General features: G+C 39.3%; 1 protein-coding gene across 1 annotated transcript in view; it reads right to left on the bottom strand.

Moving 5' to 3' along the window:
• Positions 1-5,565: 5,565 nt before the first annotated feature.
• RGS22 (regulator of G-protein signaling 22) overlaps positions 5,566-27,808 on the bottom strand; it is a gene marked incomplete at its 3' end in the record, with an annotated part of 59,847 nt that continues 37,604 nt past the window's right edge. Inside the window, exons 15-25 of the mRNA XM_010292302.1 lie at positions 25,038-25,130; positions 24,338-24,504; positions 21,099-21,261; positions 20,343-20,501; positions 18,444-18,506; positions 16,262-16,423; positions 13,855-14,034; positions 12,180-12,320; positions 8,076-8,183; positions 6,240-6,342; positions 5,566-5,675 (exon numbers count right to left, since the gene is read on the bottom strand). Coding sequence (XP_010290604.1) covers positions 5,566-5,675; positions 6,240-6,342; positions 8,076-8,183; positions 12,180-12,320; positions 13,855-14,034; positions 16,262-16,423; positions 18,444-18,506; positions 20,343-20,501; positions 21,099-21,261; positions 24,338-24,504; positions 25,038-25,130 — 1,449 coding nt within the window. The remainder of the gene's footprint in view (positions 5,676-6,239; positions 6,343-8,075; positions 8,184-12,179; positions 12,321-13,854; positions 14,035-16,261; positions 16,424-18,443; positions 18,507-20,342; positions 20,502-21,098; positions 21,262-24,337; positions 24,505-25,037; positions 25,131-27,808) is intronic.

The raw sequence follows: 27,808 nt of genomic DNA, 5'->3' as shown, positions 1-27,808 counted from the left end.
CATTGTAGAGACACAAATGAGAAAGCATTTTGCCCCTTTTTAAATGGCCTCATGACCACCACTACCCCTCTGGTAAACTACTGTAAGTGTGCACCTTAATAACATAATCCAGCACACTACATATTTTCAGGAATTCATGTCATAGTCTGATAGTTTGTGTCACGCAGTAGCAGGAGGGAAGTCAAAGCAAAATGTATAAAGCCCCTTCCTGAAGTGCATAGTCACAGCTCGTGTTGATATCAAAAGTATTTGAATGAGCAACTTCAGGACTGCACCCTCAAAAATTATAAAATGTTTCAATAAATATGCCAGGTCTGATGAGAGAAAAGTGAAATAAACAGTAATAGCATCTAAGTGTAAATATTTATGAAACCAAATGGCAGCTTAAAAAAATCCAAAATAGTCCCAATATGTTGCATTACTTGGGAGTAAACAATAAAAGTAAGTCTGTGTCCTGGTTTTCCAATGAATATGATTGGGTTGTGTATTTTGAATGCCACTAAAGCATAAATCCATCCAGAAGAGTTTCTAGGTTTGCAGGTTTCTTAAAAGAGAATTGTTTTTATTGTCTGTAGCACCAAACTCCACAGAGGACTGTTGTTCTGCTGTATACTTCTGCAAGTCCCAAAGTATACATAGTTAAAATAAACAAGGAATAAAGTTTTAGTTCCCTAAAGGGAGAGGTGCTAGGATTGCTGCGTAAAACTTTTCTAGCCCTTTAAAACTGCTGAGCACACATAGGTGGTAGATCAGCAACCTGAGAGGGAACAGATCTCAAAAACAAGATAAAAAGGCAATAGCAGTGCAAGCTTTCTGAAGTGATATAGAGTCATCATTTAGAACAATAACTTTTAGTTAGCCTCTCTACCTGTTCAGTTCTCAGGCTTGCTGCTGGAACTGGCAATAGTCATTACTTGGTTCCTCGGGACGAGACTAAAACCACTATTCCATTTCAGATGTATCACCAAATAGCAGTTATGGGGTATCTGCCATTGCAGCAGACTAGATTCAGTAACCCAGAAATAAAAGCGTCCCTGTCTCTTAATATGTTCCCTGTCTAATTGCTCAATATTTCTTTAAAATTAACACATAAAAAGGGCACAGTATGACCTGTATTTCTAGCATTACTAATACATGTGATCCTCCTGAGTTGGCCTATAAATGACTCTGCATGTGTGTGTATATACACACGTATATATTTCAGTTAACATGGAGAGAGAACTGCAAGCTGGATTGAGGGTTATCATCGGTTTGCAGAACTTTGAGTGGATAGAGACAGTTTGCAAAATTCTACTCACTGATTGAAGTACATGAAGTACTTTTGTTTGTTTTTAAGTTTGATAGATGTGTATGGTATTAATCATAGTTACTGTCTGGGACAGTAGTTTTTGCATGGGGGCTGGTAAATTTTCATTAACAATTTGGCAAGGCTGGAACATATTCACAAGGAGGTTTATCATCTGTGACAAATATCTGGATAATATTTTTCATTTTAGAAGTAATCCAAGTATGATTCAAGTCAAAGCTACCAGCATAAGATAAGCATTGTCTACATGTTATTTAACTGTCTCAAAATGCCGTGAGGGCAAGAATACAGCAAAACAGAAACTGACTGCCGCGCTCCGGCGTTTGGTTGCGTGCACTGTACTGACCGCAGCAGTAGAAGGTGGCCTTTCCCGTGTTCTTTAGACTGACATACATCACTGCATTTATGGCATTTCATGATTCTTCTTTGCCTTTTACATTAACGAGTGGTAGGCCACACAGCACCACATGTGCTCTGCTCACTGCAAGATGCCTCCACCCTCCTCAGATGTACTGAGCATTAAAGTTTAGTGCATCTGTGAAATTTGGGAAAACATGAAAAATGGGGACAAGAATTTTATGTTTTACTCCCTTGTGGCTTCCACCCAAGACGTCTTTCTCAGGTAATGTCACACGAGCAAACAACCCAAACAAAGAAGGAATAGAGATAAGTGTGAAGCAAACTCTGTCTCTGAACTGTGGGGGAACTAGGAACTGAACAAATTATCTCCCTTGCTCCTTCTGTGAGGATATGTGAGCGGGGCAGGTATATCCATAAAAGACAGTGTCCTTCTTCTCTGCCAGCCTGTCTGAAGCAACTCCCGATGGAAATTCATACAATCCTTGGTCATTGTGTCAAGAGTGAAAAAGAAAAAGACTATTAGTTGTCCTTAGCTGTCACTCCACACTGAGGAGCAATGGATGTTCCTTAGCAGTATGATCCAAGAGCTCCAAGTGAAGGACCTTTACTTCTGACAACTGAGAGAGGGCTGCATGGCTCGTTCTTCTTGTCCAAGAGGTTGAGAGGGGTCGCGGTAGGCAATCCTGCCCCTAACTCAGGGGTAGTCCTGGGGAACTCAGCAAGCTGGAGCTCACTGATATGCCTTTCTCCTACATGCATTACACACATGTAGAGAAGAATGGAGCCAACAACTTTGTGGCTGGGGACTGGTATTTAAAGTGGTCTGAAAAATGTGAAGAGGTCTGTCATCATCCTGTCCCCTGCCTCGCTGTTAATTCTGGCCCTGCTCCCTCTTAGCTCCTCAATTAATCCTTTTTCCCTAGTCCCAACAATATTTTATTTTTAAACTATTTTTAAAACTCTTAAAACTGTAAAAAGAAGCAAGAAAGTGGGGAGAGCTACACAAGAGCTATAGGCTCCTGCAAGCTTCAGGTGAGTAATGCCTTGGAGGAATGACATTTTATCAAAGTTCTCAATCACATCTGTGTCCTGATGTATTTTAAGCCTTTCTTGTGGATCAAAACTTAGAAATGAGGCAGAAGGTGTACTTTGGACCAGGAATCAGACTGGATTGGTAGCAAACCACAACCAGGTTTGATTTTGTGATAGTCAAGGATAACTCATGAGGTGCCTGTGCTAATAGAAGTTGTGTAAACTGCAGTACTGAGAGCTTAGTGTGCCAAGACACATTGCTTCAGGGCTGTCAGTTCAATGCAGTGTTTTACTTATTCATTAGATCAGGCACCGAAGAACTTTGTTTGATTATAAAATCTTTAGGACCAAGGCTGCCTAGTTGGTACCATGCATATTTCAGTGGAACCTTATTCTGATTTGAGCCTCAAGGCATACTATTAAACAAATGAGTAACACAGGAGTCAGTATCACAATCATGTTGATATGGAACACATTGGAAGATGTTTCTTTTCTACCCTTGACTAATGTCCCATGGTTCTTAATAATATTCCAAGATGTCATCTTTGCTCTGGAAGTGTAAGTACAAACCTTGCATGCCCATTATTTTTGTGTCTCCTGCTCACCTCCATTGAACATCTCTGCAGTCCCTTCCTCAGAGTGATTTTAATCTGCCTGCAAAAGGTAACAGAATGTCATTGTTGTGTTGCAGCCAGTTGAAATAGTCAGAACACTTCTTCAATAAATGCATCAAAAAGAGAGAAGCAAGGTGTGGTTGTGTTGGCCAGTCTCCCACCCAGCTGCTCACTCACTCACTCACTCCTCCCTCCAACAGGACAAGGGGAGAAAAGAGGAATAACAGAAAAGAGAAAGCTTGAAGGTCAGGATAGACAGGGGGATTGCCTACCAATTAGTGTTGCAGACAAAACAGACTTGAAGAAATTAATTTATTGCCATTATAATAAACCTTTACTGATTTAGGTAACGGGAAACAAAAACAAGAAGAAGAAATTAATATCTTCACACTTAGAGAAAATACTTTTCCTCCACCTTTCCCAGGTTCAAATTCACTCCAAGCACATTTCCTCCCCTCCTTGTTATTGCTGCAGGTTACACTCAGTCCCTTCAGCGAGGCAATGAGCAGCCCCTTCGTCCTTCTCACTGTTTTCCTCTGCTGCAACATGAGTCCTCCACAGGCTGCAGGGAATATCTGCTTCACCTCCTCAACCTCCTCCACCTTCTCCTCTTCCTGTGGCCTTGGTGTTCCCTCTGTTGTTTTTCATTCTTTTTATTCCATCCTCATCTCATTGGCTTTCTTTGCTCTTTCTTAAATATGTTTCCCTGAGGTGCCACCATCTTCGCGGATAGGCTCAGCTGTGTTGTGTGATGGGTCTGTTGGAGCTGGCTGGAAGTAGCTCTGTCCATAAAGGGGCAGCCCCGGCCTCTCATCACAGAGGCCACCCCTGCAGCCCGCCACTGCCAGCACCTTGACATTTATACCCAATACACCAGGTGTGACCTCCTCTGTAACAAAGTGGGGAGCAGCTGTTCCATCAAGAGCAGTGGTGGTCTTTTGTAGATATCTCACCCCACCAGCAGAGTGATCAGATCACTGCAGAGAGCGTGACTGAGGAGAACCATCAGAGGGCCATGATGGAAGAAGAGGAAACCACTCAAAGGCAGTGAGAACACTTGAGCAATTGGGAGGGAAGGGGCAGGGCATGCGCATTTTCAGTGGTGTTGAAGAGTGGGCTGCAACTGAAGCTGCAACTGAAGCTGGTGGGAGAGACTTCTCAAACTGCTCAAGACCTCTACTTTCTCATTGTGTTAACCCGTACCACAGCCTGATGCCTGGCAGGAATGCAACCCTCAGGTTTTGAATAACAAGGTGGGCTGCAGCAAGGACTGCAGCTACCTGGTAGGCCCTCTTTGAGCATTGGGCCCAGCTAGAGGTTTCTCAGCTACAGAGCAGGTCCAAAACCCCGGCACAAGGACTCCCAACAATGATACAGCTGCGTGTGAAGCAGAACTGCAGTACAAAAAGGCACAAATGTATGAAATACGGTAACACCTGCAGAGATGCATAAGGTCCAAGGCGACTGGATGACTTTTAACTGCAACTGGAGGAGGTGATAAGAGGGCAGAAAGAGAACAGAGGGAAGACCAAGGAATGCTGCAGTTTTCTCTGAAGCCACGTACAGAAAATGCTGCCAGAGGAAGAGTGTGTTCAGGCACTGGGAAGTTTAGGAGGACTAGGGAGGGTAGGACACCAACTTGCCTAAAATAGCAGTGTTGAAGTACAGAATTAGAAGAGTCAGGAGGAGCAGAGAAGGAAGGGGAGCAATAGTCCAAGTTCTATAATTTTTTTAAGTCCATGTAATTTCAGCATAGGCTTGAAAAAAACAAAACAAAACCAAACCTCCAGCGGATTCTTCCATCTAGGAATTCAAGCTCTGAAGCAAAATCTGTTTTTCTGTCTTTATCAGATCTCTTTGCTGTCCCACTTTTTTCTCCCATTCTAATATCTAATTGGCTTCAGCAGAGATGATCTATTGCTAGTTCTGTGTCAGACCCTTGCCAGTAACTCCATGGGGTCTGAGCTTCCTCCAGTCATCTCATGCTCCTATTTAAAATATTTTAACTGGAAAGCTTAGATAACTGCATTTCAGAGACTACCATTTTGCCACAAAATTCCATCTGGTCAACATTAGGTCTACTAACCATGGTTGAAGTGAAAAGCAATGTTGCCTTCATGTTGAAGCTGTCCAGCTTAAACGTGATTTGAAGTGGGATAACTTGCTACTAATGAGCATCAGCACTGACAGCAGGAAAACTAGCTTTTAAGAATCCAAATTTCGAAGTACACTTGTTGTCAGTCTGGTACTTACTTTCTGTTTCTTGGGAAGAATTGAGTGTTTCTCAAAAATCACACTACTTTTTGGAGAAATGGTGGATTTTTCAGAGTTTCCAGGCTTTGGGAAGGAGATAGACGAGCTACCTGCATATGGGAAGAAAATTAAAATGATGGGAAACAAAAGGGGTTTAATATTACACAGTGCCATTTCTCACCTTACTGCTAAATGAAGCTATTTAATGAACAAACAGGTCATAATATCCTTGGAGAAGACCTAAGAGGATATTCATGGCTGAAACAAGGATGAAGCAATGCCTCTTACATCCCCCAAAAGCATACTGACAAACTGGTAAGAAAAAGTTTCATCTCTCTGGTTGTGTGTAAGCTGATGAAGCACAAGAACCCAGGGAGGTGAAATATGTATGTGAACCAAATAGGATTGCCATGTCACCCTGCAGAATGAAGAAATGGCCGTATTCCTCTCCGCAATAGGACCTCTTCAGTAAAGGCAATGCTGATACCCTGCAACTTTCACTTTCCTTTTCTTAGCAAACTTACCACTCACGAGTATGGTGCAGAGTGCAGCTCCCCTGCAGACAGCATAAGAAAGGCAGAGCTTTATGTATGCAACTCCAAAGTCCTTATATTGAGAGAATTTCACCTAAGCTATAAGCTTGTCTCCTTAAACTACAGAGCTTGGTTAACAACCTGTAAGGAATGATGATGAGTTCTTCTCCAGATCTTCTTGCATTTTAAGGAGTATTCTCTCCTGCTCCAAGGCTTCTATGTACTTGGAATAGGACCAGGAAGCCTGCAAGAACCATTAAAAAAACATCAGCTTCCAGACCATATCACTGGTAGTTCATGGTCCATTTCAACACTGAGACAAAAAACTTGTTTATGTTATATCCCTGCTATTGAATAATCACTATTATTAAGAAGCAAAGTTTCATCACGACAATAGTGGGATCATGGGAAAAATAGTATTGCTGCAAATAAGTGAATCTCAAAACACCACAAAATGCAATTTAAGCAAGTTTGACAGATACGATGTTTACATTAATTTATTATCCACCCCTGGTCTGTGTCCTATTCTCTCTCCTTTCATCTTCAAACCTAAATACAGCAGACCTTTCCCTTCCCAAAATATCAGTCTTTTGTGCTATTTAGGACTTGATTTTATCTCCCTGCCACATCTTTCCAGTGTGTCCTTTTTCAAATCATTGAAGGTGTCATTAGCCTCACAGTTCTTTCTGCCTGCCCTCTCCAGCAGAATGCTGCTACCATTAGAGGCAGATCAACTGCAGATTGTCATCCTTTCCTTTTCTAAGGAAGAAATGTTGCTCTTTACACTGCAACAACCACAGTTCAGGTTCCATGTAAATTTTAAGTCACTCCCCCAAATCCATATGGGAACTGTACTCTTATTTGGCTCTTTTTTCCTTACAGCATGAGAAGTTTGGGGCAAATTTGTCAGGTCATGACTCAGTAAGAAGAACTTTTATCATCTTCATATAGCAGAAAGGGGCTTGGAGAAAAAACTGCTCTAGAAAAGATTATTGCTCTTTCTGTGATTACCTGCCTCTTCTTGAGGGCTTAGGCATAGGATATTGATATACTGGCTCACTCAACTCACTTTTTTTTTTTAAATAGGTATGAGCAAAAGTAAAAAGGACCATTTAAGAATGGTTAATTAAGGATAGTCTAATAAAATTAAGTAAGAAGGGTAAGAGTGTCAGCTTAACTATGCAGTTTGCACTGTGGTTTCAGATTTTGGGGGTATTTCAGCCTGTTTCTGTATTCTGCTCATCGCTAATGTAATGCCATGGCAAGAGCTCTGTGGAATACAAGCAGAGGCTGAAGTGCAATTTACTCCTGCATCGCATGACATAGCTGTGATTATGTGGTTGCACAGATTCCCATTACGTTATGGCAGTGTCAACTCAGCTATGAACGGTCCCTTGATATGCCCAAGGTGACATGTCTGTTCTTACTGTTTCTCCAATAAAATGATTGTTACCTTTTCACTACAGATTTGATGCATCATGAGAGTTGTTCTGGAAGAAGCATTAAAGAGCTATTTTCTGTCAGATTTTCTATTCAAATACCTAAATTTCCTAAATTACTTTGGCTTCAGTTTCTGACATATGAGCAGAACAGGACTCAAGCCTAAACCAAATTCTTTCAGGATATGAATTTCACAAGTAATGAAAAGCTGCTTATTCCAGAATTGAACTTCCTTTTTTTCACTTCATCTTTAAATAAAGATTCTTTTTAAATCTACACATCTGAAGGGCTTAATATGTTGTTAGATATTAATACTACTCAGAACCTAAATCTTAAAAAAATTAATAAATAAAGTTTAAAAATCACCTCTAAGGTAGGTAAACTCATAACAGCAAAGTTAATTGTAGAAGAATGGACAGTTATCAAAGAACCATATGAGAGCAGTATTCAATACCAAACCCCACCTTCCCATTCTCTCAGGATCATTTATTCTCTCTCTTGAATGACAATATCTGTAACAACATGTTTATTATTCACCTGCCACCCATATCCATCTGAAAATGATGCTGGTCCTCTCTCCACACCAATCTCATCTACCAAAGCACTGCTTGACAGACAGATGAGTTTAGTCCCCACTTCTTTACCCTGCCAACGATAAGAACTCATTATTAGATTTAAACAATCGTTACCAAGCTAAAGTAAAAAGCAAAGCCTGAGGAAGCAAAAATTGTCATTGGAAATGAGATATTTATAATGCACAGTTTCATAATTCATCACGTTGGGCATAATAAAAATTATCTGAGGATACTGCTTTTTAAAAGCATTTCTTTGTCCTAACTGAAGTTTCCTGACCTCTGCACTCCTGCAGACTGTCTTCAATACCTGCAGATTCAGTACCTGTTCCAACATACAGCTAAGTGAGAGGGCAGACCTGCAACAGAACATATTTTAAAGACAGAGAAGCCATTGTGATCCTCTAATTTGGCCTTGGGTATAAATGTAAAACATACATAGGATTTCTCATGATTAATTCCAGCTTGATCCAGTAGCTATGACTGAACTACAGTATACATGTTAGGAAAACAGGCAATCTCATTTAAAATATTTACAGTGAAGAACAAGGCATTGTAACCCATGATAAACCTTTTTAGTGATTAACTATTTGTCATTTTCATGTTGTTTTAGTGTTTCATTAAGGCTGCACCTTTGCACATTCTGTCTGACGATCCCAACATTAATCAGTGTTCATACTTAACCTCACATAATTAACCCCACAACATCCCCATGAGGCGAGTAATATAACCCTCCCATGCTGCAAGTGAGAAAATGAGAAAAAAAGAGAGGTCAAATGGTTCCCAAAGTCACTCAGAAAGTCCCTGAAAGATCTGGAAAAGGATCAGAATAGCCTACATCCTTGCTCCCAAGGTGTCTTTTCGTTCCTTATCATCCCCACCATGCTATGGACCCATGATCTATAAGGGTGACTTTTGGGTATGGAGCTTCCCAGGCAGCGTGGTGTTTATCTTCTCTCGAGAAGCAGGCTTACTAACTTTCATGGCACACTCAATCAATGCCAAAGCAAATACAGAAATAGTGTGTATACTAATATAGTACAGTTTCTGTTTGCTAGCTTTCTCAATGAGAATGGTAAATTAAATGAGGTCTTTAATAATGTCTTCTCATAATAAATTAGGCAATGTTGTGGCAATTATATATCCCATGACATTACATTAGTTACTAACAAATAAGCTTACTGCTAAGAAGCTTAAAGAGATATGAGGGAAACATGGAAAAGGAAAATTAATGCTATGGCTTTACCTCTCTCTGGAAAGAGTAAGTACAGATTTACAGTGTAAGTTAAAACTATTTTGTACACTTGAAAGCAAAAATTCCAAAATCTATTCTGGAGGTGAAATGCAATTGTGTATACAACAAATCACAAATACTGGCTTCAAGGCAGTCTGCAAAAAGTGACTAATGATATTTTTTAAAGTATGTGGCATGTGCATCAGGCAGTTACCACAGGAACAGATCCACAGGTGGGCCAAAGATCAGCCCATATAGCTGTGCCACACTACGAGCATATATGTGAAAACAGAGAAGCAAACCATACTCTCCCAAGGCAGTATCTTTTAAAACAGCTATTTCAGCTCAATACTGAAGCAATCACGTTTTGTTGAATGTTTAGACTCACTTCACCCTGTACCTACCCATCCCTGCCTTCCAGACACTAAGCTTAAAAGAGGTCTCTGCATTGTACAGTGATGCATGGCATCCCTCGCTGTCAGCCACTCCTCCCCTGCACTGAGTCCATTGCCAGGAAGCCTTCGATAGGATTTGCCCCATAAATAACGAATAGGCACCCACAAAAAATAGTGAGATAGTCAAATAATACCAAGTCATGCATCACTGCCCAGTGAAAACCTCCTTGTCTGCCCATTTTTTCTGTTATCCTACATAAAAGTCCAACTCTTACCTAGTCAGGTCAGAGTATGAGGTGAGCCCAGGTAGACTGGGCACCCCAGGGGCAAATTTGCGAGAAGGGAGAAAGTAAAATTTCTCCCCTGGGACCATGAGTGTTCCATTTGACATAAACCTAAAATGGCAATGGATTGGGGGTGAGGGCAGAATATATGTAAGGAAAAAATATCATTCCTAACCCTTGCGAGAGCTTTCCCCTCTCTTCCAGAGCCTGATGGGGCAGAGGAGCATAGACATCATTTTAAATGCCAAGAAATCATTACCTTCTACGAGCTGCCAAGTGAACCTGCTATTGCTTATGTTGAATGAAGCTTATTGGTATCCTTCAGGAATACTGAATCATTTAGGATGAGAGGAAACAGCCTCAAGTTGCACCAGGGGAGGTTTAGATTGGATATTAGGAAAAATTTATTTACTGAAAGAGTCAAGCACTGGAACAGGCTGACCAGGAAAGTGGTGGAGTCACCATCACCGGAGGCATTCAAAAAACGTGTAGATGTGGCATGTCAGGACATGGTTTAGTGGGCATGGTGGTGTTGGGTTGATGGTTGGACTTGGTGATCTTAGAGGTCTTTTCCTAGAGGTGATTCTATGATTCTATTCTATTAATTGAACAGTTATGTTGTCACTGAGGGAACAGAAATCTCAGGCAAGAGAGGAACGGCAAATTCCTTAAACAATAATAGAGGGGGAAAGTGTTTCAAAAACTTATCTGTTCCACCTATTCTTTCAAAAGATTTTAAAAGGTAACTGGTTTACTGATAATTTTTTGTGAGAAGAATAGTCTGCAGACTGTTTACTGAACTGCATTCTCTGCCTGTCACTTTCTAAAATTTTTTGCCCTATTTCTCAGCTTAGAAGGGTAATTCACCTTTCCCATTTGTTCTCCATAAAAGCTAGGCTTTTGCCCTCCTGGCCAAGATTTGCTCTTTACTTCCTTGGTCTTAATCAGAAATCTTATAGACAGGCAACAAACAGATGGAAAAAATAAGTCTGTGAAAACACGAAAGTGCATTACTTTGAAATATTGCATTCTTGAGCTATAAGTATTGCCAACGGCCTTGCCAGACATATCTGTATGGAGGCAACGTGCTTTGGAGAAAGGAACATGCATTCTTGGATTTTAGACTTCACTTGACATTGGTGTGTGGCCTTAAGTAACGCTTCACTGGTCCTCAGTTTTCATGTGTCTAAAAGAGGATAACAATGTGTACATGTTCTTACGGGCATATAGATGTCTTTATCTGTCCAGGTACTCATGTGGTTCTCATCATGGGTAATATCTCAACACATGTGTACATGGTATTTAAAATATGTAAAGGTCTTTTAATGCTACTTATGATAGTTTGCAAGTCCAATAATTTCTCTGCCCTTAAAGGAATGTTCTCTCCTCAAAGCTGGCCAAACAATTACATTTCGTAAAAAATAAACTTTTGCAAAGCCTATAATCAATAGAGAAAAAAAAATTATATTTTAATAATAAAATTCCAAGAAAAACAATTTTACAAGCAAGTATTCCGCTGTAGAGGTCACAGTTCTGTTAATGCACTGAAACTGTCTGGAAACTCATTGTGAACAGTCTAACAATTTCACTGTCAAAGCTGAGAAACATTCAAGAAAAGACAAAGACTATACAAAGCAACTAATACATAAATATTTTCAAAAATATTGTGCAAACTTTTCAAATGCTCCTTCTGAAAAATAGATATGAAATCTGCTTTTGTTTTCTTTTGTTTTGCTTTCAATAGTGACTCAGGACTGTAAATTCTAAAATAGAGCAGTACATATTGAAAGTGCAAACAGGTCTGCAGATACCCATTGTACACATGGACCGTACATAGATTTATTTTTTTTTAATTCAGCCCTCTTTTCACTCTTCTCCTGTCACAGAAGATGACTAAAATACATTTTACCCTCTGCTTAATGAAAGGACTATTCAATTGACTCATCTGCTTCAAGTTAAAGGTATGTATATGCATTGGCAGGATCAGGAACTAATCGCCCTAGGACTGGGTCTCATGTAAAGCTTGAATTCTAACAAAAATATTTCAGTAGCTTCGGATCAGGCTGAAACAGGGATATTTGAATTCATGTATGTTTGCTTATGAAGGAGTTTTTATGCAGTTCATCAGCTGTCACCTGAAACTCTGTGAGCCTTACCTCTGTTGGTTTGCCTTCCTTCTTTTGCATCTTTTTTCCCTTTTTTCTTTCTAAGGCAAGTAGAATTTTGTCACTAGCCAGACTGCTTTGAAGCTTAGAAAATTTTGGCCAAAATTTAAACAGAAGAGCAAAAATAGTCATCTGCACAGAAAGAAAAGAAAGTCAATCTTGACTGTGTTAAGAAAACAGAGTTTACTGTAAAATAAAATTTAGTTTACCATGAGAATGAAATAACTATTTCTTTTTGAATACACAGCCTTGTTCCTCCCACGTACTGTGTCTTGACATTTCAGCCCAGCTTTGCTCGGCACATGCTTTTCATCAGTGTGTTTATTACTGGTGAGAAATCTTCCTAAAACACAGTTAAAAGGCACTTTCTTTTTTTATATTTCCCTAAACAATTGTTTGCATTAATGAAAACATCCATCATTTTTTACAAGTATTCCTGATAAAATATACACCAGTAGAATTGCTTTTGTACCACTGTTCTGCTCAAGCATTTCAAATATTCAGTTCATTAGGGAGAGGGGGTTTTTTCCCTTCTTAAGGGAAAGGAAATACTTTTTTTGCCTCTGGAAAGGCTTTTAAACCACATTACAGATCTATGAGCAAATCTTGGATAATTTTTAAATGATATAATCTCTCACAGGGTCTTTTTTGAACTAGAATAAGAAAAACAATTTTAGAAAAGCAAACAGAGGGGCTCAGTGAATTCTGTTGCTGCACGTACTAAGGCTCACATTTTTCAATTTATTTAGATGTTTAATTCTCATTGAGAAACTTGGCTTCAAAGGAGCTGAGCATGCTCAGCACCTCGCTGCTGTTGGCTCAACAGACTTGAAAGTGACATGTGAATCGCTGTCATGTTCTAGTCACAGCTTTTTTGGCCAAGTTCTTCCCTTGGTTTTGTGCCACATTTCTGGAGTTCACTGGGTTTTACACAGGCTGAAATGAGACTTCTTATTTCTCTTAGGACCTATATGAACCCTTTTCTCTGACAAACCATTCACCTTTTGTGATCCAAACACTTTATGGACTCACAGTTGATGTTTAAAGCTGTTGGTGGCAGTTTAATAGGAAAACAAGAGGAACTAGCTTTCTTGGGTTTAAAAGATAAGTCAGAGAGGAATAAGAAAATAATGTCTGTGGTAAAGGTTCACAAATTGCTATTCAGTCTGATTAGTACAAAGATCAGAGAGAAAATTATCTGCAGCCACTTAATACAGACTTTGGTGTAATAAAGAAGGCAAAGACATTCAGTAGGCTAAGCTGTATTTCTGCTTTACTCACATCTGCATTTTTTTCATAAACTACAAAAACTACAAACTTTCTAACTACAGATTACTTCTCTGACATTAACGAAGTGGTAAAGAACAGGCAATTGAAAACATAGACAGAATTCATTTCTACTGCCGGGATTCCTAACACAGACCTGGGTAACACCTTTCCAGGATCAGCTAGCTGTCAGAGATTCTCCAGTTTAATGAGCAGTAAATATCTGAAGCTCCATCATCTCCACCATACAATCTCCCTTGAAATGCACGACTACAGTGTTCTCCTTCATGCTCAGGCTTATGTATGGAGTCCAAATTGTCACATAAGCAACAAAGACTGTCCTTAAAATCAGGCTCACAGACTAACCAGGTCCATTACAGACATTCTCCCAGCTTCTTACCTGTGCTTCTCTAAAAATGTAAGGTCCTAGTTCTTTCCTGTGCTCCAGAATCTTCTTTGCTTGTTCAGTTGGGATGTCAATCTGCAAAGCTGGGGGTACGGTGGAATTAATAAAGCAGTCGATAATAGCTGTGATCTTTTTCTGGACTGTGGCATCATCACAATGAGAATGGCACAAGTCCTGAAAGATGAAAAATAGCATTTTCAGTAAATGGAGAAAGAGACACAAGACCCATTACAGGGCCACAGTAATCAATACAAAAATAATTACACAATAGATTTCTTCAGTATATAGGACAAAATTCTTACAGCAAATGTGCGTGGTCACAGTTAAGACATGAGTGGGACTTCTGGTTTGCAAATGCAGATATATAGCAATCATTGCTTTGGGGCGATAAACTCTGCCTGCACGTTCTGGTGGAACGGGATAGTTTTTATCCTGGATTCAGTCTAAGTACATTACTGCCAAATAGGAGGCATTTCTGAAAAGCAAAACACACCTACAGGTGTGAAATGCACTGATTTTCACAATGAGCCTGCTATGACTAGCATAGTCATGGTAACTAAAAGACAAGAAATGCTCTAAATAATCCAAGAAAAGAGGTATTCTGACAATTGGATTTTGACAGGAAAAAATAATTCAAAGAACTTCCTTCAAATGCCTTGAAACACGAACTTTCCAACTCTCCATAAACATCAAGAAATTTCTATAACACTAGGAAATTATCACATATATCTCCTAAAGACACAATGAGCACTCCAGAGAATTTTCAGGAAGAGAGCTCTCTAAATGAAGAATGTGCATTTAGTTTTGGTATAGGAGGCTGGATATACTTTGCAAAGAAATTAAAAACAGGGCTTTTAACCAGAAATGTGGTATGTGAAAGAACTGGCTTGTTTTATTATGAATACTTCTTCATTTTCTGAAGGAAAAAAAGAATGATAACAGCTACAATGAAGAAAGTAAGGCAATACAAAAACATATTCAATATATCCTAAGAATATATTATGGCTTCCTTTGCTCATGTAGCATAGAGGAAAAGGCAGAGAGCTGTAGTAAGAGGGAAGACAAACAAGCCATACGATATGATGAGGGACGAGACATGAGCATAGGGGAACAGATGGAAATGATCCACAGAGTTATATTTCTTCATATTTGTTTAAAAAAAAAATTTTTTTTTATTGTCCCAAGATGTGCCACCAGCCCAATGGGTTACAAGGAGCAATGCAGTCATGGACTCCTAAAGGGAGTTCTGTCTAACCTGATGGCATGATAGGGCTCCAACAATACAAGTATGCACTGTGCAAAATGCTGCCCACAACTCTGGCAATATTCCTCCAGTTCAGCCTGACCCCACAACACTTCTACTACTCCAGCCCTTTGCTTCTATAAAGAGCATCAACAGCCAACCATGACAAATCGCATGCATGTAGAAATACGGTCAGATTGTACTTTTTCTTGATAAGAAGACAAATAAAATTAACATAAATGAAGGAGAGGGGGTGGGACATGAAACAAAGAAGGCTTTCTTCAGAGAACAGATCCACAAAGAAAACAGTCTAAAGTACACTCCACATTAATTTGCAGAAAGTTTCCACGTCCTCCACAGTGTAGCAATGAAGAGTCACAAATCTGAAAAAACATCAAATATTTTGAGAAGGATTTATGTCATGGAACTTCATGTGCCTTCATGTCAAGTTTCTAGTCTAAGCTGGTCACCCTGTAACCGAGAGAGATACAGCAGCAGCCCCAGAGAGCATTTCATCAGATGATTCCTGGCTTGGGGATCAGAGACTCTGTGAGGAGGGGAGATTGGAGCTTCAGCTTCTAAAGCAGACCCCAGATTCAAATGGCCATCATGTTTCACCTTAGCCACATCCTCAGCTGCAGTCAAATGTGACTGTACAGAGTGCAAGAGAGATGGGGTCTGCATTGTACATGTAAGCATTTTGGGTAGATACTATCTTTACATGTGTACATTTGATGAATTTTAAAGTTTTCTTTGATTTTTGAGGGATTACCAAATTCAGCAATAATCCCATTATTTAACAGTATGTAACTATAAAGACAGAATGAACATTTTAATGCTTGCATATTTTCTACTGCTCAACAGATGTATACCAAAATCTGGGCATTAGCTAGAATCAGGACTAGGACTCAGAAAATGTTACAGTTTGAAGAGGCATAAAGAAATACAGGGATAATACATTCAAGTCACTAAAAATAGTTACGCTTAAGAAGTGAGGATTTTCATCAAAAAATGAAAAAACAGTTTAAACAGTGAAAGTGGTTTTACTATGAACATGAATATACCTAGAGATATTCTTGTTAAAATCCTCCTAATATGCAGTAATTGATGCATTTGCTTACAAATTGATATTCCTCTTGCTCCTTTTTACCACCGTACCTTATACTTCTGTACCTCCTGCCAAAAGAGCACTCCGTTCCCCAGCAGGTCTCCTTTCAGTGACACAAAGCGTTGAAACTGATTTGCTGTCACTGGATTCAACAGCGCTTTGCGGAAAGCAATTATTTCACTAGATGAAGAAACCCATTTATTGTCCACATGCTGTCAAAAGAAGAAATAAATGCACCAAATAAACTTTGTTTCAAAAAGCAATAACAAAGGCATTAGTTAGCATAAACTGTCTGATTCTTATCTTTGCACTGACCCTAACTTTCAGTAGTTTATGAGTTTATGACATGGATACAATAGAATGTGGCAAGGTTTCATTTCTTTCTTTCCTGCTTTTTTCTTTCTTTTTTTTTTACCAGTTTGGTTTGGGCAGCATTTTTTGGAAGACGTGATGGGAGAGGAAATGACTGACAATGATTTAGACCATATGACTACATACTATAAAGTATGGAAACAGCTATTGTTATTGATTATGGCAACAGGCTACTTTTCTAGAGAACAGTTTGAGTTTTGTGCAAACAAACAACAAAGAAAAAGGAACAGACAAACCACATAGCTTGAAGTTGTAAAATGCTTCTGACAGGGATCTCACCAACAAAATGAGCTTTGAAATGTGTTGCCATGATCACCAACAGAAGCTGACGAGTTTGTTCTCTGTGGAATAAAGCTACCAATAGTAAAATAGAATTTAAAGTCATGGAGACATTTTGGAGATCCTCATGCTGCAAAGCGCAGAGCAGTAGGCAGCCAGGAAAGGGTGGAGAAAGAAAGATGGCTTATGCAGGAACAGTTTGTTTGAAATGAAGTTCAGGCTGGCCTGCCTTGCTGAACATACAGTTCTTGTGCTGTCACTGAGACGCAAGCCAAACAACCCCCTTTGTTATCAGACGGATGAATGAAAACTGTCTTCTAACAGTGGTATAAAACTCTTGAAGTCCTGGATGAATGGAGTGCTGTTCAACAGTCAGCATGGCACAGAAACATTTTTAGTTGCTGCAGACAGTCCTGGAAATCTATCGTGATTCTAACCTGAAAGTCTTTCTGTAGCTTCTCTTAGAAACAGGGGTTACACTTAGTGTCCTGCCGCAGAGCCTGCGAGGGATGAGAGCCTACCCTTGTGAGAGGGTGGGTGGTGGTTGTCCAAAGGGTCCTTTGGTTAAAATAAAGTCGTCTCAACTTAGACAGTAAGGTGGCATCTTCTCAGGCCTCCTCCAATCCTCCAAACATGTTCTATCCCCTGTGACCACGATATAGGCAACTTTTGTGGAAAATTATTTCTGGGGCATATTCATAAAAGGAAGAACAAAACATCGCTCCCACCCCTGTACTAATATACGAACACTGCTTATTTTATGGGTCAACAACCTTGAAGCAGAACGTGGAAAATAACCATCTTCCTGACAAACAGACAAAGGGAAAACTCGGTTAACAGAACCCACATGCACTTTGGATCGCTTTCGAGCTAATGGTTTGCATGGGTAATTGGTGACCCGGTCTCCAGTTTGATTTCAACAGACAATAAAAGTTCAACTGAATAAACGTACACAACTTGTATATTGGCAATCGCAAAGAGTTCACTGCTCTTCAAGAGGAAAAAACTGGCAAATATCTGATGAAATGTATTATTACAAAGGTTTAAGATGTTTAAAATTGATATTATCTCAGTGCTGTAAGATTAAAATACAATTCTAAATGAAACAGATACTGTGAGATATGATTAAACCTGCCCACTCCACTGCATACTTCACATTCCCTCTTGTGTCTGCATGTAATCCACTTGCAATAATAAATAAACTACCAGATGCTGGAATGAACAGCTTGTCCCAATAAGTCCACTGCATGCAAAATAAAGATAAATGCGAATTAAAGGTACAATACCAGTTTGAGGAGAGTTAAGAGTGCTTCAAAGCCCAGGACAAGAGACATGTTTTTTTCAAGCCTGACCTCTCCAGCCAGGAAGGGAGAGAAATTTACCGTGAATATCCAGCAGGGAGCTAAATTCACCAGTAATGTGAGTAATCAGTCCACTGTAGCCAATACAATCATGCCTGCTTTTGACAGCATTACATTTGGGCCTCACACTGTCAGCAGGGAAATTGTGAAGGATGTACAAGGTCCAAACAGAAAAGAGAGTGAAACTGGAGACACAAGAGACACAGTAAATTCCACTTGCCTTCCACGTCCTAGTTGTCTTCTCCTGTTTTTGGCGTGGAAAATCTTCAGTTATGTCCCTTATCTACGGTTGAACAAGAGATTGTCATTGTATTTTTTAACTCTTCTTGTTTCATGTTCAGCCCTCTAATGATTGAGACCACAGTGGTGGAATAGTTGATATATCTTCACTAGGCTCTTTATACCTGAAACTTGTTGTGGACCCACACTGAACACCATCCCTTGTTCAGCTATAAATGAGCATGTGCTCATTAATACTGGGGAATTAGAGAAGATAAGGGGCAATGGCAGTCAAACTGCACTCTTCCACTGGTTTACCTTACCCATAATGTTCTGAGTGATCACTTATGTTGGGAACGGATTTTGGGCTATAACCTTTTTTTTTGTATGAAATGTTTTTAGTTCCTTTGGACAGCTGTATCAGAAATACAGGCATGATCCTGCAGCTTCTTTGTAGCAAAAATACACCTCAAATCAAGGGCAGATTTTCTGAGTAAGGACTACATAGCATGCCCACAGTGTTTGGTCACTGTGAAATATGAAGCCAAGTGGAGAATGTCATCTGGTTTCATTTCTTCTAAAATATTTTCTTCAAAGGACCTTTTCATCCTCTGAATTTGCAGTAAGAAAGCGAAAAGAGCAGTCAGACATAAATGGAGTTAGGAAAAGACTAAAAGCTCATTAGAAGTATGTATTTCCTGTAAACTGTTTATTAGAGTTGAATACAGTGTTTTCCAAACTGCATGGGCTACTCTCCCTGCCAGCACAGTGCAGCAGGTGCAAGAAGAGGCATGAGCTAATTTCCAGACCTGGAAGCAGCTTAGCCTTATCGCACGGTTTTGTGCCACAGCTCGTAAAGGAGGCAGAGTTCAGCTAAAAAGGGGCAGAGGATTAGGAAATTTTGCTTTAACGTAACCTTTATTAAAATCACAATTTGCCTTACCAGAACAGACAGTTTTCAGATTGCTTAGTGCTCTGAATCAATGAAAAGGATCCAGTTCAAATGCACTTCTGACAACACTTCTGACAACCTTCTTGGTGTTAAAGAGATCATTGAAAACAAGTTTTATGAGTCACTGCAGTCTGCCTATGTGTCTGCTTGGTGGAACTGTCAACTTTCCTTCTGCCATGACATTCGCATTTCAGAGTTGTGGTGGAAGTGCAAAAAACCAAGTCTTTTTGATCTCCCTACACAGATCCCGGTCACAGAGGCACGCTCATAAAAGGCAGATGATAGTTCTGCCCATTCCCCAGTCTTTCTAATGAGCCAGCAGGAGTGAAAGGCTTCTCATTCCCGGTCTTCTGGCAACCTCCTGAAGTAACCAGTTGGAAACAAGGCTTGTAGTAGTTAACCTCCCCACTCGGCAGAATTTCACAAGTCCTGGAGTCATTTCTACAGGCACTGCAGCTCCAGATGGGAGAACATGGCCAGCGTAAGAGAGAGAGAACACAGCGTGGGAAGCCCACTCATTTGTTTGTGTTCTTGTCCCCCTGGGCAAATCCTTTACACAAGGCAACATTTCTTCTGTGTTGCTGTGGTTTAACCCGAGCCAGCACATGTGTGCAAGTGTATGGCTGGGGCAGAATGGCGTATGGAGAGCGCGGCACTACAGCAGAGATTAGTTTACTCCCCTGGCAGTCTGGCTGGCAGCAGAGCTAACACCAGCTCCTGCAGATTTAGGATCTCACAATAATGCTGTCAGCCAGACTAAGCCTTCAGAGGAACTGCCTTCACAATCATCGAGCTAAATGCTTCAACTTGTACATGCTAGAGCATCTCTTTCAATGTAAACTAGTGTGAGTTCTGGGCTGCTTTTCTCTGAACCATTTTATTCCAATGGTAAATTATGAGCCAAACGAAAAACAATGCCTGGATGTGTGGCTGTTGTTAAAAAATTACCTTTGCTTGTCCCTCCGCCCCATGGTGCTCATCTGCCAGGAACAATGGCAGCCATTGTTTTTCTAATCTCTTCTGGACGCATTGCTGAATTTCTAGCAGAACCGCTGCCGAAAGTCCATCATGAAGGATTTGTCTCCATCCTCCACCTGAACGTATTAGCTAAGCAATCCAAATACAATAACACATGACATAAACTTCTGTGTATACCAAAAGTCCTTTATCTCTCTATATCCTTGATTTAGCAAAGCATGAGCTTAACTGTAAGCAAAGCATTTAATGCATGCTTACCCACGGCTCACATGTACTTTTCATAAAAGGGAACAGATTACATTTGTCCCTACCTATAATAGAATACAGACTCCGGCAAATAATACCCCAGCTTGATCGAGTAAATTTCCTAAGTATCAAGATATATCGGAGTACCACAGCTCAGACTCACTGTCTGTGGCTTTACCGATACAGTAAAACAGAAAGCTGGAACAAGTCACTGCCTGAAAGCCGTTTTTTACACTTTTTCTGAGCTGTGTGGTGCATGCTCTGGCTGCGGCCTCAGATCAGGGTTTGAGAGAGATGTAAGGATGGGGGAGGAAGAGCCTGAACAGAAAAAAGGGGACCCCCACAATTAGAACAGAACCAGATTTCTGGCCAAAAATATAAGTAAGATTTGAGGAGATAGCTTCAGGAAAAGCTGGAGTAAAGCTGCTTATGGACTTCTATCTCAGTCACATTCTTTACGAACGATTTTGGAACTGATACCTGTTCTTGCTGTTCTCTGGTAGCTGGGCTGTTGGGTCCAAAGAAGTATTTTTTATTTAAGTACTTGTTTTTAATGTCCTTAGATTTTTCATCCCTCTTTTCTTTATCCTTGTGGAGCATCTTTCTGAACTGTTCAATATCTAGCCAGCACATGAGATCCATGCTACAAACAAATTTAAACAGAATGTTATTTCAATATTGAGTTAATTTCATGAACATTCTAGGGAGTTATTAGTTTAACCACAAGCCACCAAAGTGTTCAAGTCCTAAATACCAGGTCAGATTGGACTGAAATGTCATGTCATTTTTTCTTTGCTAGTACCATCTGGTGAGACCACTTGCTGAACAGGCAGTTCGAACACATATCTTAGGGATGTCATTTAGGGTCCCTTCTGGGGTACCCTGAAAGGAATAACCTCCTCAATGTGCCGCTGCTAAATCCAGCAGGGACTGTGAACCAGAGCCATAGTGCAGAGCTCACAGAGAGAATGAAAAATCAAACAGATGAGAATTTGAAGCAGTACTGAGGCTGCGCGCCACCGCGAGACGAGTCGGCAGCCCCTGTTCTGCCTCCTCGTCGTATCGCCTGAGAAAGGAGCGGGGATGACGGCTGGAAACGTCAGCCCCAGGAATCACCTCCTTCCTACCCTGTGTGAAGTGCTAGAGCCTAAGCCAGTCCACAGTCAAGCAGACAAAAACAATTTATGGTAAATTTTCTTTCTAGGGCTGTTTGTGGGTTGCCTTTTCATATGTTACTGATTCTACTTACTTCTACTTATTTCTGCTTACTCTCCTTATTTCTTTATTCAGAGTAAGTCACAAATTCCATATGCAATTCTCAATCTGTATATTGTTCCTAATCATTTTGAGTGTATACTGTCAATTTAAGTTTGTTTTAATGGAACGTATATTGGTTTTGTTCTTTAAACCAGGGGACAGAATAAGTGACATGACATACCTACAATTTCACTTTTATATGACTGTTTTCTGATAGGATCTTATTAGCTGAAGTTTTGTGAGCATTTCAATGAGGACAACTCACTGTACTTGCAGCAGGAAACACAAAACATTAAACTGAGACAAAACTGTTTTGCTTTTCCATTAGGTTAATAACTGGCTTTTTCAAAGCATTAATCTATGAGTAAAACTTTCAATAAAATATGACTAATTTAAGAATGGATGTCCCCCTTTCAAAAGTCTTTTGAGACCCTTACAGACCTAAGTTCTATTGAGACTGAAATTATTTCATTTGGTAGTTCATCACAACATGAATAAGTTCACCCAAATGCAAGCGATCCAAGTTACTGTCGTTTATGGAAATACTCCTTTGCATCTACTATGACAACCGAGCAAATATGTCCATCTTATTTAAAAAGCAAAATATATAATCTTGAAGTGTGTTAGGTTAAACCATTTACAGTGGTGGCTTATCCTAGCATACTCTACTTTTTCCTTTCAACACCGTCAGTTAGTCTGGCAAGACTAACAAGTGGTATCCCACTAACCCAAAGTAACACAAATTGTCCTGCAGTTGTGCGAATATATCCTATATATTTAACAAAATAGTAATTAATGGAGCTTTGTTTAGTTTCTTACCAGAATTTGTGCCCAGGTACTCAGCAGCCTCTCGTTCCTGAAACTTGGATCACTTACAATTGGGCAATAACCAAACTATAAATTTTGATGAAAAGGCAGATGACACATTTGTTGTTTTTTGCTGAAATTTTCCAGACTGCATTAGGTCTAGGATCCCATCAGCTTATAGTACCATTAAGCATCATTACTGTAGCACGCCAGCTGGACTTCAGAGTTTTTAGTTCTGGACCCAGCTCTAAAACACTGTTTTGTGAGACTTTTTCAAATGTTTTTCTTCATTATGAATTTAAAAAGAAAAAAAATCTCCATAAATTAAATATTTCTTTGCCTGGCTCTATCACTTAAGATGGGACTTGTCTGTGATTAACAGAGAGGCAGGAAGCCCAGAGGCAGTTCAGGATACTTCTCCAGGACCCCATCCTAGCCAGTGACCTGTTCTCTGGCAATTCCTACCATTTCTCCAGCTAGAGAGGAACGCTAGAGCAGTGGTCTCCAAAGTGGGGTGTGCGAGACAATTCATTGAGGGGCAGGAAGAAAATATTAGAACTTCAGTAGCACATGTATATCATTTATGAAAAAATAAATATCCATATATTGAGGGTGCATGCTCAAAATCTTTTTACTAATGGGGTGCACGATCAAAAAAGTTTGGAGACCACTGGTCTAGACAACTAACTGAGAAGTCACTTGACCATAGGCACCCATAGCATAAGAATCTCCATCTGAACTCATTACCTACAGTCTTTTAGTAGTCAGTGAGCAGAAATAACCGTCTTTAGGAATGATCCATCCAGACTGGTTTTAAATGGTACCTTCAGAATTAGAAGAATTGCGTCCAGAAGTGTGTATTTCTGACTACAAAGGGAACCTATCATGATAAGCAGAAGTGATGACATTGAGTCTTGGCCAGAGGAATCCTGTGCTAGATGTCCATCTCTGGACACTTTTGAAAAAGCTGACCAATATCCAACCTAAAATGATAGCCGTGCTTGACTAGAAGCGATAGGCAATCTGCAGAGCATCAGCTCATGGAAACCCAGGTTAAAGGAAGTGACAATTTAAGGACTTACTAGCAGTTACTTAAAAAGTGTATTTGCCTTTTCCTGAAACCGGATAGAGATTACTTCTACTAGAAATTCTGTTTAGATCTTCATTTTTAAGCAAATAGGCTCACTTTTTCAAAAACCCTGCTTAACCTGTATCTGCTACGAGCTGGTACTTAATTCTGTTCAGAGCAGTGCAAACACAAAACTGCAGTTGCTCTCACACTGTGAGAATAATGTGGCTGTCTCCTATTTGTACAATTTTGTAACATCCAGCTTTAATTTTTAAAATGTACTAAATTGAATCTTTACTAAAAAGAGAAATTTCTACTCATTATAGGCTAATTGCTCTACTCAAGGGTTTGCCACTAATCAAAGCAGAAACTGAAAGCAGAACTGTAATAGAAACATGTTATGACAGGAGAATTTTTACCCAAAAATGTTAAGACAATTCAATTGTCTGAACATTGTGTGTGTATTTCATAAATATACAAACACATTTTTTAAAATCTGTGAACATTTAGATAGCCAAGATCCTCAGTGAAGTTTTCTTCTGCACTTGAAAATGGGTAAAATAATAGTAACAACAAAGAAACGTACCCAGCAGAATGCTTATTAAGAAAAGTCCAGAACTGTTCTAACTTCTCTCTGTCGTGGATCAGGTCAGATAGATTAGGACCTGCCAATTCCTTGGGAACTTGACGGAAGTGCTGATCTTCTTTGAGAGCATCAGGGCATGATGGCAGACCAGTGTCAGCAACAGTGCTCTGACGGAAGAAATTATTTCACTTGCATAATTGCTTTTTTCATCTCTATATTTTTTCTTAGTCTAATAATCCTTGCATTAGATAACTTCTGTCTCTGTAGAACAGCTTTTTGATTGCTGAGAAAATAAATTGAGTTAAGGCTCCATCTCTTAATCAGCTTTAGTTTTATGTTTGCTTTAAACGTACCAGTGTGTGCAGGTTCCATAAAAAAATAAACCAATATGTACCTGTAATTTAGTTGAAATTTAGATATTTACTCAAGATTAAGGGCCCAAAATACGTTCCACAGACTTTAGTGGAAACTGTCTCATTGACTACAATCATACAGTGGTCTGATGTTGATTAACTGACAGAAGACCTGTATTTGTAATTAACACAATGGCTGTCAATCATTCCCCAAAATGAATGCTAGAAATCAGACTACTTGCTTCTCCAAACTGGCATGTAGTCAGTCTTTCATTGCTGATACTCAAAGTGTTAACCCTCTCTGACAGAAAAAAGAGTTTGTTTTTGTTAGTAGGTACTTGTCTTACCTCATCCTTCTTGGAACCACTCTCTTGATGCAAAGCCTGGAGCTTTCTAAAGTACACGGAGTCCAGCTGTCGAGTTTCTTCCACCAACTCCACCTAATAAAAATAATATCTTATGTCATCCCTACAGTACACATTATAGAAAGATGGAGAACTGGATGGGCACCTTGCCAGTGACAGTGGATAGAAAAGAATACATTTGCCAGTAATGAGACTGATGTTTAGAAGACACTAGAAGTCACATTCCTGTGACAAACAATTCAATTAAAACCTCTGGTAGAACAAAATTTTCAGATCTGTGCAGGATCACATGTAGATTTCTACAGAACACCACTAAATAACCTAACTCTATCTTTAAGAGAACAAATTTGTATTTAAAAAATTGCTAAATTATATTGTGTACATAATATATTGTGTATATAGTATATTGTGCATATTGTGTCAGACTTATCCGATTGCCTATACCAGCAAATTGTCTGTCGAAGTGCCACTGAGAAGCAGAAAAACGGGTCTTAAAACTATGACTCTCAGTGGGAAATGTGAAAAAGATGGAGTGCCACAGTTTTCCAGACATGGAAATTTAAGACAAGAAAGATTCTGTAATATCTAAACAATGAAGGTGAAAGTTTTCAGACTTTCAGCCTTGTCCCCTTCCTTAGTTTTATAGCAGGTAGTGCCTTAAAATAATAAATTATGCATGATTAGAACTCAGGAAGTATTGGCATTTTTTAATTTAATTTGAAGACTTATGTATATAACTAGAGCAGTTCTCCATGCTATGTGCAATCAGTAACTGCATAAAGAACAGTTTGGTGACCCTCTCAGCTGACTAAAGCATTCAAATGCAGGTTTTAGGATATTTAGCAAAACTGAGCCAATACGTTATACTGATTAGAACGCCCAATACAAAGATTAGGAAGCTGTGGTCTTATTATACAAGAGTTTATGTGCAAGACAGAGAAGAGAGTTTTTAGATTAATATTCATTACGCTTTTGTCTAAATGCGAATAGCACACTAATCACCGTGTTATCTGAATGCCTTCAGGCTCAGCGTAATTCTATTCCACTGTTATAAAGTGCTTTTGGGTGTTCTTTCCTTTAAAAGAAAACATAGTTTAAAAGTAAATAGGAAAATAATTCAGAACATTTTTCATAAAGTTTAAACGGAAAGCGGATAGAGGCAGGAGGAGAGTCAACAATAAAAGGAACTCTCCTGTTTTCATGTTTCGTTCAAAGATAAAAATGTAGATACATACTGACCATGTCCCAAGTAAACAATTCTGGACTCACCTAATTCTTGATAAAATATCTTGTTTCATTATGGGCCAAATATATCCTGCCGTATGGTAGAACAAAGGGGAAGAGTAGAGCCAGGGACTGAACAAAATACAAAGCAGACCTTGTCTTTGTGCTGGAAAGGAGTGTGCCTAAGCATCAGTCTGCGCCTAGTACAAAGAGACTCTAGTGCCTCCTAGAACAGGTCGTTTTATGTCTGTGTATTATAACTCTTCACAAACGCATGTATTGTGCACTCAGAAGGATTTAGTTCTGTTTTTTCATGCTCTGATTAAGATGTTTGTGTTATTAGGGCACTGAGAAGTCTGCACGTAACTACACTTGCAAAGCAAAGCATCATCTGAACTGTAAAAGCAATAGATTATCTCTCGGTTAACTCAAGGAGGTACAAACTGACACATGCATTAACTTAAAGCAAGAGTTCATATTTTCAGTTCTTACTTTGAAGGAATTCTTTCATCGCTAGAAGCAGTGAAAATGCTGTATTCAGAGAGTACTCAAAATTATGTATAATAATACTCGGCTGAGTCAATGACTCGACTCAGTGAGGACTGGCAGTAGATACTAGACAACCGGTATTGATAATACACATGGAAAATATACATATACAAAAGACACTAAAACTAGTCTGATAGAAAGTAAATAAAATTTCAGATTAGTAAAAGCATCAATCGATTACATGATGTTCTGCAGGTCATAAACAATTACCGCTGAAGTAGCTTAGAAAAAAGAATTTCTCTGAAACCTTAGAAAAGATGCCGAAAAACAAAGCGAGTATTTTGCAGCTGTGTTTGAATTAGTATATTTTATTTTAGTAAGTTTTTTTCAATGCTCAAACTTTCAAAGTTTCTTAAGGAGATTAAGTTATCACAGGATGAGAGGGAAGGTTCCCTTGTGAATTAATTAGAAGGTAGAAAATAAAAAATAAAGAAATAACTAACTTTCATTATGGGGTGGGGTTCCTGTTAGAGTCTCATAGGGATCTGTGCTGAGGTTGTTTTTTTAAACATTCAGAAATTATCTGGAAAAGGAGGTGAGTGAGGAGACAACAAAGTTTGCAAAATGATTCCACAGAGCAAAAAATTAAATTGACTGCGAAGAGCTGCAGGATTTCAGGACACTTCAGCATCTGCATGATAAAAGGGCAGCTGAATTCAATGACAATAAACATTAAGTCATTCCAGTGAGCTCCAAATTAGGGCTTTCCATTAGTTGTTATTACTTAGTAAAGAGATCTTGGAATCATTGCAGATGGCTGTTAGCTTACATTTTGCACATCCACTCAAAGTTCACCAGGAGTCAAAAGGCAATTAGAATCATAGGAACAATTAGGAAAGGAAAAAAGAGCAAAACAGAAAACATGATGCTGCCACTGGAAAATCCTTGGTGCATCCAGATCCAAGTACTGCTTGCATCTCATCAAAAGAATATAAAATAACAGACAGAGATGGGGTGATATATCTAACAAAGGTATGGAA

The sequence above is a fragment of the Phaethon lepturus genome, unplaced genomic scaffold (genome assembly GCF_000687285.1).
Source record: "Phaethon lepturus isolate BGI_N335 unplaced genomic scaffold, ASM68728v1 scaffold23108, whole genome shotgun sequence".
Lineage (NCBI taxonomy): Eukaryota > Metazoa > Chordata > Aves > Phaethontiformes > Phaethontidae > Phaethon > Phaethon lepturus.
Note: the sequence above shows the minus strand (reverse complement) of the source record. Positions and strands in the feature narration are given on the sequence as shown.